This window comes from Anomaloglossus baeobatrachus, chromosome 3 (genome assembly GCF_048569485.1).
Source record: "Anomaloglossus baeobatrachus isolate aAnoBae1 chromosome 3, aAnoBae1.hap1, whole genome shotgun sequence".
In the NCBI taxonomy this organism is placed as follows: domain Eukaryota; kingdom Metazoa; phylum Chordata; class Amphibia; order Anura; family Aromobatidae; genus Anomaloglossus; species Anomaloglossus baeobatrachus.
This window is the reverse complement of record NC_134355.1, coordinates 182,291,269-182,304,800: the sequence shown is the minus strand read 5'-3', so window position 1 is coordinate 182,304,800 and position 13,532 is coordinate 182,291,269. Positions and strand designations below refer to the sequence as shown.

General features: G+C 45.7%; 1 protein-coding gene across 1 annotated transcript in view; it reads left to right on the top strand.

Moving 5' to 3' along the window:
* The first annotated feature begins 9,008 nt into the window (after positions 1–9,008).
* MEMO1 (mediator of cell motility 1) overlaps positions 9,009–13,532 on the top strand; it is a 61,661-nt gene continuing 57,137 nt past the window's right edge. The window contains exon 1 of the mRNA XM_075339616.1: positions 9,009–9,152. Coding sequence (XP_075195731.1) covers positions 9,092–9,152 — 61 coding nt within the window. The 5' untranslated portion in view covers positions 9,009–9,091. The remainder of the gene's footprint in view (positions 9,153–13,532) is intronic.

The window sequence follows — 13,532 nt, the reverse complement described above, 5'->3', positions numbered from 1 at the left end:
TCGCTCCAGGAGCTGCCGGTAATCAGCACATAAGTATTTTTTTTTTTGCACTGATGCATCAGCAGCTGATTGTATAAACTAATTGTCTTGTGTTTTATTTCTAAAAAAAATATTTTTCTGTGTGTTGTGTTTTTTTTTTATCTTTACTAGAAATTCATGATGGCTATGCTTAATATTGGCGTGACACCATGAATTTCGGGCTTAGGGCCAGCTGATAATATACAGCTAGCCCCAACCCCATTATTACCCAGCGAGCCACCTGTCAAAAGGGCAGCTGGAAGAGTTGGGTACACCGCCAGAAGATGGCGCTTCTATGGAAGCACCTTTTTCTGGGGTGGCTGCGGACTGCAATTCGCAGCGGGGGTGCCCAGAAAGCATGGGCACCCTGCATTGCGGATTCCAATCCACAGCTGCCTAGTTGTACCTGGCTGGACTCAAAAATTGGGCGAAGCCCACGTCATTTTTTTTTTTTTTAATTATTTCATGAAATTCATGAAATAATTAAAAAAAAAGGGCTTCCCTATATTTTTGGTTCCCAGCTGGGTACAAATAGGCAGCTGGGCGTTGGGGGCAGCCCGTACCCGCCTGCTGTACCTGGCTAGCATACAAAAATATGGCGAAGCCCACGGCATTTTTTGGGGGGGCAAAAAACTCCTGCATACAGTCCTGGATGGAGGATGCTGAGCCTTGTAGTTCTGCAGCTGTCTGCTCTCTTGCATACACTATTGGATGTAGGATGCTGAGCCTTGTAGTTCTGCAGCTGCTGTCTGCTCTCCTGCATACACTATTGGATGGAGTATGCTGAGCCTTATAGTTCTACTGCCTCTCCCTCCAGCATACAGTCCTGTATGGAGCATGCTGAGCCTTGTAGTTCTGCAGCTGTCTGCTCTCCTGCATACACTAGTGGAGAATGAAGAACATATTGAAGATGGAAATGACATCAGACCCTTTTTTTTTTTTTTTTTTTTTCAACAATCTTTAATGGCATTGTTCACTGATAAAAAACGCATAAAAACGCAGTGAGCAAAAACGCAGCAAAATGCAGCAAAAAAACGCACCAAATCGCGGTAAAAACGCATGCGTTTTTGCTGCGTTTTTTTTGCCGTGGATGCTTTTTTGCCACAAAAAAACGCACAAAAACGCAGCGTAAAAAAAAAGCAGTCTGTGAACCTAGCCTAAAGCAAAATGACAAAACAAGGCAAAAAGTCAGAAAACCTCACAACTTCAATGATCTTTTTGGGGTTAATAAAGAGGGGAAAGAGGGAGTTGTATGTTATTTTAAATAAAGGATTTTTCTTGGTGTTTGTGTTTATTTCTTTTTACTTATAGGATTAGTGAAGGGGGGTCTCATAGATGCCTCCCATTACTAATCTAGGACTTGGTGGCAGCTGTGGCTAAAGTGCTGGGGTTGTCGCATCTAATGTATACAACAATCCTGAGTGGCTGCAGGGTCTCCCCAGCCTGAGAATATCAGCTCTCATGTCCCACGATGTGGGAATTACTCATTGTTTTGCATTACTATGTGTTGTATTTCTGTTCCCATGGTGAAGCTTTGCCTTTTCTTGTATTTGACCCTACTGTATTCAAGGTCACTACAATGCTCCACCAGCTCCCAATCTTGAATGTCCTTCATACCCCAGAAGGCACCAAAACCCTGCATCTCACCAAACTCCACACACTAATACCTACAAGCAACTCAATGTACTCTTCACAGTTGCACAGTCCCACCTATGCATGCTGTAAAGAGTATACCCACCAAATCAAAGTTGCTGGACTAAATGCCTATGCCACTCCATACTTCCCCACGTTTATAGGCCAAGACGCTACAAATCCTATGTACAGCACTACCCAGCATGCAGCCTGTGCTCCCAAAGTCAGAAATAAAAGACATGTCAGACTTTGCAAGGTACATGATTTACCGTGAACTAACTTTCACAAGGTTTGACGATCAACCATAGAGGATGCACTGTTTAAGCGACTACAGAGTTTCCCAAAGATTTCAAGCAAGGGACAGTTCAAAATTCCTAGAGCTCAGTGACCTGCTGTTAGAACTCTAGCTTGCCAAGGCAGACACCCACCTAGCTGGCCTCAGCTACCTGGACACTGCCTGGGGGTAAACCCCATAGTTTCCAAGCTACCATATAATGTACAAGAGAAATGGACCACACTAGGGTCAAAATACAAGAAAGACCATAGAGTGTCGTTTCCTCCATTCTCCTACTTCTAGGAGTTTATAAAAGACATTGCAGAGCATAAGATTGACCCAAGCTTTTCCTACAGAGAACCTAGTGGCCCAGCCACATCTCCTTCTAAATAAGTGAGCACACACTCAAATGACAGAAACCACAGGGGTCCAGTGTCCGTGAAGAAGACGGATATTCTTCCCTCACCAACATCAGCCCCAGACAAGAGCAAGAAGGGTGAAAAGGTAGACAACCCAAATCGTGAGTGTCCCATCCATAAGAAACCACATCCCTTAAAGAAGTGCATCAGCTTCTGAAAGAAACCACTGAAAGAACGCAAGGAGCCTATAAAGAAGTTTGGGGTATGCTACAGATGTTGTGCTTCTACTGAACACCTTGCTAAAGACTGTAAAACTACAGTCAAGTGTTTGGAGTGTGACAGTGAGGACCACGTACAAGCGATCTACCCATCTCGACTTGACTCTGCACTTAAGGCCCCGTCACACACAGAGATAAATCTTTGGCAGATCTGTGGTTGCAGTGAAATCATGGACATATTGTTCCATTTGTGCACAGCGACAAACCTGGCACTGATTGTCCACAATTTCACTGCAACCACAGATCTGCTGCAGATTTATCTGTGTGTGTGACAGGGCGTTTACTCTTTCCCTCACCACGAGCCATGGCAGGGAGGATGTAGTTCAAGCAACAAGTGACACCATAATATCTTCTTCATGCACAGACGTCTGCGGAGAAGGCCTCTGGGATAAGTCCTGTGTGAACATTTGCCTGGTGAATGTATATCCCAAGGGTTACCCAGAGAAAACTGTGAAAGCATATGCCCTCTTGGATGATAAGAGCAACCAATCACTTGCAAGGTCAGAACTCTTTGATAAGTTCAATGTAAAGGGAAACGTTTACCGTTAAACCATAGGCACCTGCAGTGGTGTTACAGAGGTCTCTGGGAGAAGGGCCAGTGGTCTTATAGCAACGTCTCTTGAAAACACTGTCAAGATACCCTTACCTACACTTGTCCAGTGTAACCAGATTCCATCCAACATGGAAGAGATCCCAACGCTAGAGTCTGCTCTTCAACTTCCGCATAGGAGGATAGCAAACAAGATAGCAGCCCTTGACAACAGCGCAGATATCCTGATTCTGCTTGGCAGAGACTTTTGTCGTCTGCACAAGGTACGTCAGCAAATTAATGGACCACACAATGCACCATTTGCCCAACGCTTTTATCTAAGCTGGGTGATCATAGGCAATGTTTGCATACACAAGATGAAGAAACCTAACAACATCTCCACCTACAAAATGCACATCTTGCCAAATGGTCATAGCACTCATTTTCAACCATGCCCACACCATTACTGGGTGAAAGAGAAACTGAGCGACACTAAGTGGCAACAGGAATCCATCAACATGAACACGCTCCTGCCCAGGAAGGTGAGAGAGAATACGGATCTGATGCTTGTCAATTTGTAGAAAGGAACTTCTACATAGATGACGGCCTCAAGTCTTTACCCACAAGTGAAGAGTCAATTGACCTACTCTCCAGGACACAAAAAATGCTATCTGCATCAAACCTCAGACTCCACAAGATCATCTCTAACAGTCAAGAGGTAATGAAGGCGTTTCCACCTGAGGACTATGCCACAAACTTATATAGAGGTCAAGCAACAATTGTTATATATCAAAAATAAAAAAATGTTGCTTGACCTCTATATATACATTGGCGGTATTTATCTAACTAGCTAAGATTCGCTTTGACAGGATTGTTATCAGCCATGTGGCCTTATTTACATCAATTTAGCTCACATATTGTATGGTGGATAATCTATTTTCCTCGATATATATTTTTATGAGTGAGAGTAATTGTATTTATGGATACTAAATTACAGATATATATGATGTTTATGAAATGTAATATATTTGTGACATTACCTTGTCTAGAGCATATATGAATATCATGCATATTATGTTGGTCCTTACCACTGCCTGCACTAAAGATTGTTTATACTAATAAATAAAAAATTGAATTATATCTTATTGTGTGTCTGGGCTTCTATGATCGCCTTTTCTCCTTTCTTGTTCACATGTTCATGCGATTTGCCCTCACACGTAGTCCTATCTGATGATTAGATTGATGGTTTCTACTATATATATAATGAATATCAGTTCACTGTATCTCACTCTTCTTATCACCATTGGATTGTTGGGTTAGTGGAAGAGTTGGCATGTTTGCGGCTTCCCCAATCCGAAGATGGGTTTAAATGGACTCAGATTCATCTTCGGACGTGATCTATGGGTCAACAACCACAAGTTAAACTTTAGAACTGTTTGAAGTATATTGTTGCATGCATGTTTTTTCTTCTTTTCTTGTTTTTCAAGTTCGAACGACTTTGAAGGAACACTGGACATCATGAAACCCAAGGATTTCAGATGGGGAGTGTCATGTCCCACGACTTGGGAATTACTCGTTGATTTGCATTACTCTATGTTGTATTTCTGTTCCCATGCTGAAACTTTGCCTTTAGTTGTATTTGACCCTGCTCACTGCCTGCAGCCCTGTAATGTCAATTTTCCCTTCCCCTCTCCTCCATTTTCTGTATGTTCTTCCATCCTCATGTTACATGCTAATGCTCTCTGGAGAGAATTGTTTTTTACCTGCTACTTTCATCATTAATGCATGAATTTCAGTTAAAAAAACCCCTCCTTTCCTGGAGTCTTCTAACATGAGATTGTGGCTGAGTTTAAGCTATCTGAGGAGCCCGTATGAACGTGAGTACTGGTCATAGGAATGGCCCAGAAGAAGCAGTCTATTCAGGCTGGGGGCTGCAGCCTGTAGCCATAGCGTTAGCTGTCTGTGTATCATAATACGGGGACCCTACGCCAATTGTTTTATTTTTACTGTACGCTATAGACCCGCAGACCGGGTCTGTGACTGGAAGTGTTAGACATGCTGTCACTCTACATGGGTGCGTGTCTGACTGCAACCAATCACAGACGCCGGTGGGTGGAAGAAGCAGTGAATATATTAGCCTAATGAGCGGCCCCGAAAGACGAATGAGAGGCCGTGGGAGCAGTGTGACAGCTGCGCCGGTGATTCCATAAGTATGAAGCACTTGCTCCCCCACTGATCCCCACAGATTATATGGAGACCGGCATTCGGCCAGATACCAGGGATCAATCAGCCGCTGATCCGGGTAGGCAGGGGATTGATTTGCGAGTCCTCCCATCATTAGCGAGAAACAAAGGGACAAAACGCAAAAAGATAGAACATGCTGCAGTTTGTTTGGCAGAAGTTTACAGACAAAAAACTGCAACGTGCGCACAGCAAATCTGAATTCTCATAGACTTTGCTGGGAAGTCAAAAGTGAGAACTTTCTGACAACAAAACTGCACCAAAAAAATGCATTAAATACGCAGCATGTGCATGTAGTCTTATTGAGAAAATGCAAGCATTAATTGGGAAATTCATCTGGACCAGGAAAAAAACAAGGGTTGCTTTTCAGATATTACCCTTTTCATTGGCACTTGGGGATATGGGGGGTTCCAAATTTACAGGCCTACCATAAAGTGGCACTATTGGAAGCCACACTGGACTGGTGAGTGCGTGATCCCAAACATAGGTGGCTTCAAATAGTCTTTCTTTACCTCATCTGGCTCCACCCAGAGACTTTTGGAGATGGAACTCCTTAACCCATCTAAAATTTAAACCTCCTCTCCTTACTATGCTTGGTCTTCTTTACTGGTGATCAGAATGGGGTGGGAAATTCGCTTCTTTTCTTTTATATGAAGTATCCCACAGAACCCTGGAAGTACATATTCTGGACAGTAATCTTTCAAAGTTAGACGCGGAGGGTAAATATGCCCTTAATTCACTTTTCAAAGATGGAAATAAAGTTCTCACTCGCACCGCATTGTTTTTACCAATGCCTTCAAATAAGACATTTCTTAACATCTTTGCCTAAACCTGACTATAAAGGTTATTCTGGTCCTCGCGATAATTTTTATCGGAAACTACCTACAATTGTTAAAGGTCTATCGCTAATTTATACATTTTGAATTCTCCCTCGTCTGATATAAAATGTAAGTATATTTCTAAATGGGAATATGAATTAGCCCTTTCTCTCCCTCTATCAAGTTGGCCATCCGCTGCAAAATGGATCCACAGGTGCTGGGCTTGTTTGAACCATGTGGAACAAATTAAGAAAATACATATGGGCTGGTATATGTACACGGTACAATTAGCCAAATTTGTCCCCAATTATTCCCCTCTTTGTTGGAAAGGTTGTCTTGGCTTAGGGACCTTTTGCCATGTTTTGTGGTCATGTCCAAAAGGTGAATTTTTTGGAAGCAGGTGTTTGATATGATTAATCTTATATCAGTGATCCATGTAAAGGCAGAGGCCATTAGCAATTTTACACATAAGCTTGGATAATCTTCCAGTGGATCTGAGATGGTCCATTTCACATAATCTGATACCTTCAAGAGAGTGCTTGGTGGCCAAATGGAAAGATCCAAAGGTTCCCTCCCTTGAAGATGTTGTAACTAAAGTAAACATTCATTTTCAATATGAGGTGACATTAACCTATACTGTTTATAAAAAGTCTTGGAGAATGAAGCAATGGAACCTCTAAGCCTCTTCCCAACTGGCAGATAAGCTGGTTATTTAGTAAATCTGTATTTGTGTTCTCCTTCTACGCCTGCTTCATACACCAGATGCCTGCCTCATAACCCTATCCATTTTTTCTGAATCCTATATTGGATATTATTGAATGTGTTACCCTCAAAGGTCTTCCAACTTAGTCCTGTATTTCGCTTCCCCTCTCCCCCACCACCACCTTCTCACTTCTTTTCGGTAAATGTATGGTTTTTTGCCGTGTAATTTTTCATTACATTTTATATTTTCTTAGTTGTTGTGTTATTTGTTTGAGTTCATGTAATGTAAAATCTGTAGACATAAAAAAATATTGGATGGAGGACTGCCTGCAGCCTGTAAAAAAAACTGCCTGCAGCATAACACCTATGTAAGAACTGCCTGCCGCACACCGCCTGTGTAAGAACTGCCTGCCGCACACCACCTGTGTAAGAACTGCCTGCCGCACACCACCTGTGTAAGAACTGCCTGCCGCACACCACCTGTGTAAGAACTGCCTGCCGCACACCACCTGTGTAAGAACTGCCTGCCGCACACCGCCTGTGTAAGAACTGCCTGCCGCACACCACCTGTGTAAGAACTGCCTGCCGCACACCACCTGTGTAAGAACTGCCTGCCGCACACCACCTGTGTAAGAACTGCCTGCCGCACACCACCTGTGTAAGAACTGCTTGCAGCGTGCCGCCTGTGTAAGAACTGCTTGCAGCGTGCCGCCTGTGTAAGAACTGCCTCCATCACACCGCCTGTGTAATAACTGCCTGTAGCATGCCGCCTGTGTAAGAACTGCCTGCAGAGTACCGCCTGTGTAAGAACTGCCTGCCGCACACCACCTGTGTAAGAACTGCCTGCCGCACACCACCTGTGTAAGAACTGCCTGCCGCACACCACCTGTGTAAGAACTGCCTGCAGCGTGCCACCTGTGTAAAAACTGCTTGCAGCGTGCCACCTGTGTAAAAACTGCTTGCAGCGTGCCACCTGTGTAAGAACTGCCTCCATCACACCACCTGTGTAATAACTGCCTGTAGCATGCCGCCTGTGTAAGAACTGCCTGCAGAGTACCGCCTGTGTAAGAACTGCCTGCAGAGTACCGCCTGTGTAAGAACTGCCTGCAGAATACCGCCTGTGTAAGAAATGCCTGCAGAATACCGCCTGTGTAAAAACTGCCTGCAGCGTGACACCTGAGTAAGAACTGAGTACAGCGTGCCGCATGTGTAAGAACTGCCTGCAGCATGCCGCCTGTGTAAGAACTGCCTGCCGCACACCACCTGTGTAAGAACCATGCTGCCTGTATAAGAACTGCCTGCAGCATGCTGCCTGTCTAAGGACTGCCTGCAGCGTGCCTCCTGTATAAGGACTGCCTGCAGCCTGTGTAAGAACGGCCTGCAGCATACTGCCTGTGTAAGAACAGCCTGCAACGTTCCACCTGTAGTGTGCTTCCTGTATAAGGACTGCATGCCACCTGTGTGAGAACTGGCAGCAGCACTGTGTACCCTGCCCCAACGGCATCTCACCTACAACTAGTGGCCAGGCCACTGACCCCTGTACACGGACACAAGCAGTCTGCCTAGTTCCCGCAGAGACACGCTGCCCAATGCACTTTGCGGCCCTGCACAGACCAAACTTTCTACAACAAAACCGGCTTCTGACGTCACCACCGGCGAGCGCTGCAGACTCCACCCACCGTCTTGTTGTTAAAAACCCACGTGCTAACCAATCAGCGAAATCTCCGCCCACATAACCTCTTCTTGGACGGGTGCTCATAAGGTACAAACAAGTGAAGCGTTTAGAATATTCGCTTCGCCTTTCTATTTCTCTGCGAGCCTTCTCTCGGCCTTCTAGGCCTCAGTCACTACTACGAGCAGAGCTCCCTATTGTCCCCGCAGTAAAGAGCTCAGGCACAACACTGTGTGAATGTGTGTCTGCCATTAATACCACTGGGAGCAGCTGAGCTCACACTGCTGAGCCCACCCTCCGTACAGGCGAGGCCGGCCGCGGTAGTGCTGGGCCCGGAGTGCGGCAGAGCTGGCGAGCAGCCATCACTTCAATCACGGTCTTGTAGTGTCCCCGCACAGCTCGCTCTGGTGGAGGAGTGTCAGTTCTCTGCTCCGTCCGCCTCCTCCTCCTATCACTGGCTGCACCATTCATCCAGCCCTCAGACATCCAGGGAGCACAGGGTGTGTACACACCGTCTACACAGCCATCATCCTCCCGGTCACACACCATAGGCGGCTCCAGCACCAAGATGTCCAACCGAGCGCTGTGCAGAGAGGCGAGCCATGCTGGCAGCTGGTACACTGCCTCAGGTATGCGGCCGGGGCAGCAGAGCAATGGGCGGGGGTGGAGGCAGATAGAGGGGCACAGCTGGTCGTCCTGACTGTGTGGGGATTGGTACTTGTGTAATGTATGCATGTGGTAAATGTAGCCCTGCCACAGTGATGTGTGATGCACCTGAGGGTCTATGGGGAGGATAATGGTGCCAGAGACCCAAATATGTCCGAAGGTTCTCCAGAGCCGTGCCAAACCGACCCCTATAGGAAAAGGATAAGTGTTCTATAGGTTCAGGCCACAGTGATGTACCTGAGCGTCCATGGGGGGATAATGGGTCCAGAGACCCAAAGTTGTCTGTGGTTTCTCCGGCGCCATGCCAAACCGGTGTCTATAGGAAAAGGAAGTCTTCTATAGGATCAGGCCACAGTGATGTGTGATCGGTACACCAGCGAGTCTATGGGAGGATAATGGGGCCCGTAACAACGTTAGGGTAGATCGGACACCCATATATATCTAGGTTATCAGGAGCCGTGCTATACTGACCCCTATAGGAAAAGGACAAGTGCTCTATAGGATCAGGCCATAGTGATGTGTGATACACTTGGGGGGATAATGGGGCCAGGGACCCAAATATATCTGTAGGTTCTCCGAACTGTGCCAAACTGGCCCTATAGGAAAAGGATAGGTGCACTATAGAATCAGGCTACACTGTGTGATTTGTACACTTAAGGGTCTATGGGGGACTAATGGGGCCATGGACTCAATAATGTCTGTAGGTTCTCAGGAGCCATGCCAGACTGGCCCCTATAGGAGAAGGATTAGTACTGTATAGGAACAGACCACAGTAATGTATGATCAGTACACCTGAGGCTCTATGGAGGGATGATGGGGCTGGGGACCCAAATATATCCGAAGGTTCTCCGGAGCCGTGCCAAAGTGGCCCTAGGATAAGTGCTCTATAGAATTAGGCCACTGTGATGTGTGATCTGTTTACTTGGGGGTCTATGGGGCCAAGGACCCTAAAATGTAGCTTCTCATGAGGTGTGCCAGACCGGCCCCTATAGGAAAAGAATTAGTGCTGTATAGATCAGGCTACAGTAATATGTGATCGGTACACCTGAGGGTCTATGGTGGGATAATGGGGCTGATGACAACATTGGGGGAGGTTGGACACCCAAATATGTCTGTAGGTTCTCCGGAGCGGTGACAGGTATGTCCCTATAGGAAAAGGATAGGCGCTCTATAGGACTAGGCCACACTTCTATATGATCGGTACACCTGAGGGTCTATGGGGGGGTTAATGGGGGACGGGGATCCAAATATGTCTGTAGGTTCTTGAAAGCCGTGCCGGACTGACCCTATAGGAAAAGGATAGGTGCTATTAAGGATCAGGCCACTATAAATGTATGATCGGTACACCAAAAGGTCTATCAAGGGATAATATGGACAGGGACAACACTGAGAGGCTGGACACCTAACTATGTCTGTAGGTTTTCAGGAGCCGTGTCAGAACGACCCCTATAGGAAAAGGAGAATTGCTCTATAGGTTCAGACCATAGCAATATATGATCGGTACACCTCAGAGTCTGTTGGGGGATAATAGGGTCGGGGACAACATGGTGGGCATTCCTATATCCAAAGTTGTCTGTAGGTTCTCGGTACACCTGAGGGTCTATGGAGGGATAATGGGGCTGCGGACAACCTTGTGTGAGGCCAGACACCCAAAAATGTCTGTAGGTTCTCAGGAGCCGTGCCTGACTGGCCCCTTTAGGAATAGGATAAGTGCTCTATAGGATTAGGCCATAGTAATGTATGACCGGTACACTTGAGGTTCTATGGTGGGATAATGGGGCCGGGGACAACATTGTGGGTATCCAGACACCCAAATATGTCTGTAGTTTCTCAGGAGCTGGGCCAGATCGGCCCTTATAGGAAAAAGATAAGTGCTCTATAGGATCACGGCACTATAAATGTATGATCGGTACACCGGTGGGTCTACGGAGGGATAATGGTGCCAGTGATGACATCGTGAGTGGCCGGACACCCATAGATGTCTTTTGGTTCTCAGGAGCTGTGCTGGACCAATCCCTATAGGAAAGGCTGGAAGTGCTCTATAGGGTCAGTCATCACATGCTATAGGTTTACCATCCAACTGTATTGGACTGAAAGAGGAGACTCCCTAATCTATTGTATCCTCTATCGAAAAGAGGGGCCAACAGTCACATTCAACCACAAGTAGCACAATAAAGTATGAAGCGGTATTACCCTTCAAGAAACACAGTATAGGGCATAAATGTCTGCTAGGGCCAGTTCCATTTGCAGGACTCCTGTATGCTGAACACGTGAGCCCTCTTCTCTTCTAGCTAGCCCCCGAGCAGGGGCGGCCACGTGTCCGGGGGCCTCTAATGCAGAATCTGGGTGCTCAGCATTTCACAGCTCCCATGAACAATGATACAGCGCTCCATAGATGGGATAAATGGAGGAAGAGGATGTGTGGTGTGACAACAAAGCATTATAAAGGACAATGGTGTGCCCAGGCCACACTCCACATGTGAGCTCTTTGTGCTGGGCTTCTAGAAGGTGCGGCTCACGTACGGTCAGGACCTTGGGGCACTCTAGAGCAGGAGGTTATTGACTTCTTAGAAACTCTGGACAAGACTCATCTCATGTATAAAGTGACTTGTCGCTAATCAGGGAAATGTCGGGACTGGAGGAGCTATTATTACCCTTGTTAGAGAATTGTTTGACAGATTTCGTCTGGTTGGACGGCCTCTTTGTTTCTGCAAATCCTTTGAAAAGAAGCAAAAGTCTAAATGTGACAGCTGGATTCTGCTGGAAACCCTGAAATGATTGGTCCATAATTCCTTTCTTCCCGGCCACTCGTGTACTGGAACACAAGCCGCCATTTGTAGTCTGTAATACTATCTCCTGCAGTAAAGAGAGGAAAAACCAGAACACTGGAGACACATTCATTTACTGGAGCTTTGAACGACAAAGTACAAACCTATCCCTCCCTGCCCCCACAAGCAGTGTATATCTCCTCCATCTTCTGAAGACGGCCACAAACCTTCACATAGTGTGGTTATGGGGTGGTGGCAACTGTTCAGCAAAAGGGCATGGATGTGTTTCAGCCAACGCGGCGGTTTTGAAAAGTTATAAATGTGTGGTTTGCTGATGTTTAATTTCCACAATCCTGTTTTGGATCCATCTGAAGAAAGGGAATAAACACCTCAATCAAACGAGTCTGTTCAGTGATCCGGCAGCCTAAATAAGCCTATAATGTGACACCTATACTTGGTATAGTCCAAATTTAGAATTGTACTGCTGCTTTAAGGCTTAAAGGGAAAAGCTGCTCTTGGTGTGCTGCTATCCCTTTCCTGTGTAGCTGCTCAATGTAAACAGATGGCTCTGTGGCTGGAGCCAGGGGCTGCTCTTTAGCTGAATGACAGGATCTGGCATATTTTACTTTGGCTGAAGCTTTGTTAGTGTAGACCAGCAATCGTGCGTAGGATTATACGTAGCAACAAAGACCCCCTCCCCCACACGGAAGAGCACGAGCAGCTGAGAAATGCATCTCCATCATCTGCTGACTTTACATGTTCTAAACAAGAGTGTACTATAAAAAAAACAACCTTAAAATTAGTGTGGTGTTCTGTGTTTTTTTTTTTTTTTTTTTTTTTTTTTTTTTTTTTTTATACCGGTATTCCCCATGGGTTTAGGTCGTTACTTATTGGTGAACTGTAGCTACCATGGCAGTTTACTATAGCTTTTATGTAGCATTTGTCACCATCGTCTGCATCTGATTCCTAGATGCTTTTAATCCTACATTAAACCAACATATCTGCATTTATTGAAACCATTTATCCACCTATGAATGTAAAGGTTTATTTCTCCTGCAACATGGAAAGTGTTTGTCCTACCATGGCAGCTCCCTATTTATACTAAAACTCCCAGTCATCAGCTGTTTTGACAGGTGTGGGGGCTCCATACGCTGCACACTGTTCCTGCAAGCATAGCTACACGAGATACATACTATTTCTTGCAATACATTTGACTAAATATGGCCGTCTATGAAAAAACCTACTGGCTGGGTGTGGTATGATCTATATTGCCCACAATGGGTTGTTCAAACAATGTTTTTCATAAGATGCAGTTTGTTGTTTGTATATCCAACTGTTATAGATATGATTTGCAAATCTGTAAAACATCAAATAATTCTCATCCCACTAAGGTTAGAATCACACTTGCGATCCTCGCGTGAGTTACATGCATCGCCCGGACCGGAGCATGTCAACTGCATAGAAGTACATGAAGCTGACCTGCTCCTGCCAGGACAGCCGCCGGCCGGATTAGGCGATGCGATCGCACGCAAGTGTGCCTTCAGGCTAAGGACAACATTTGCAAGATATTATATG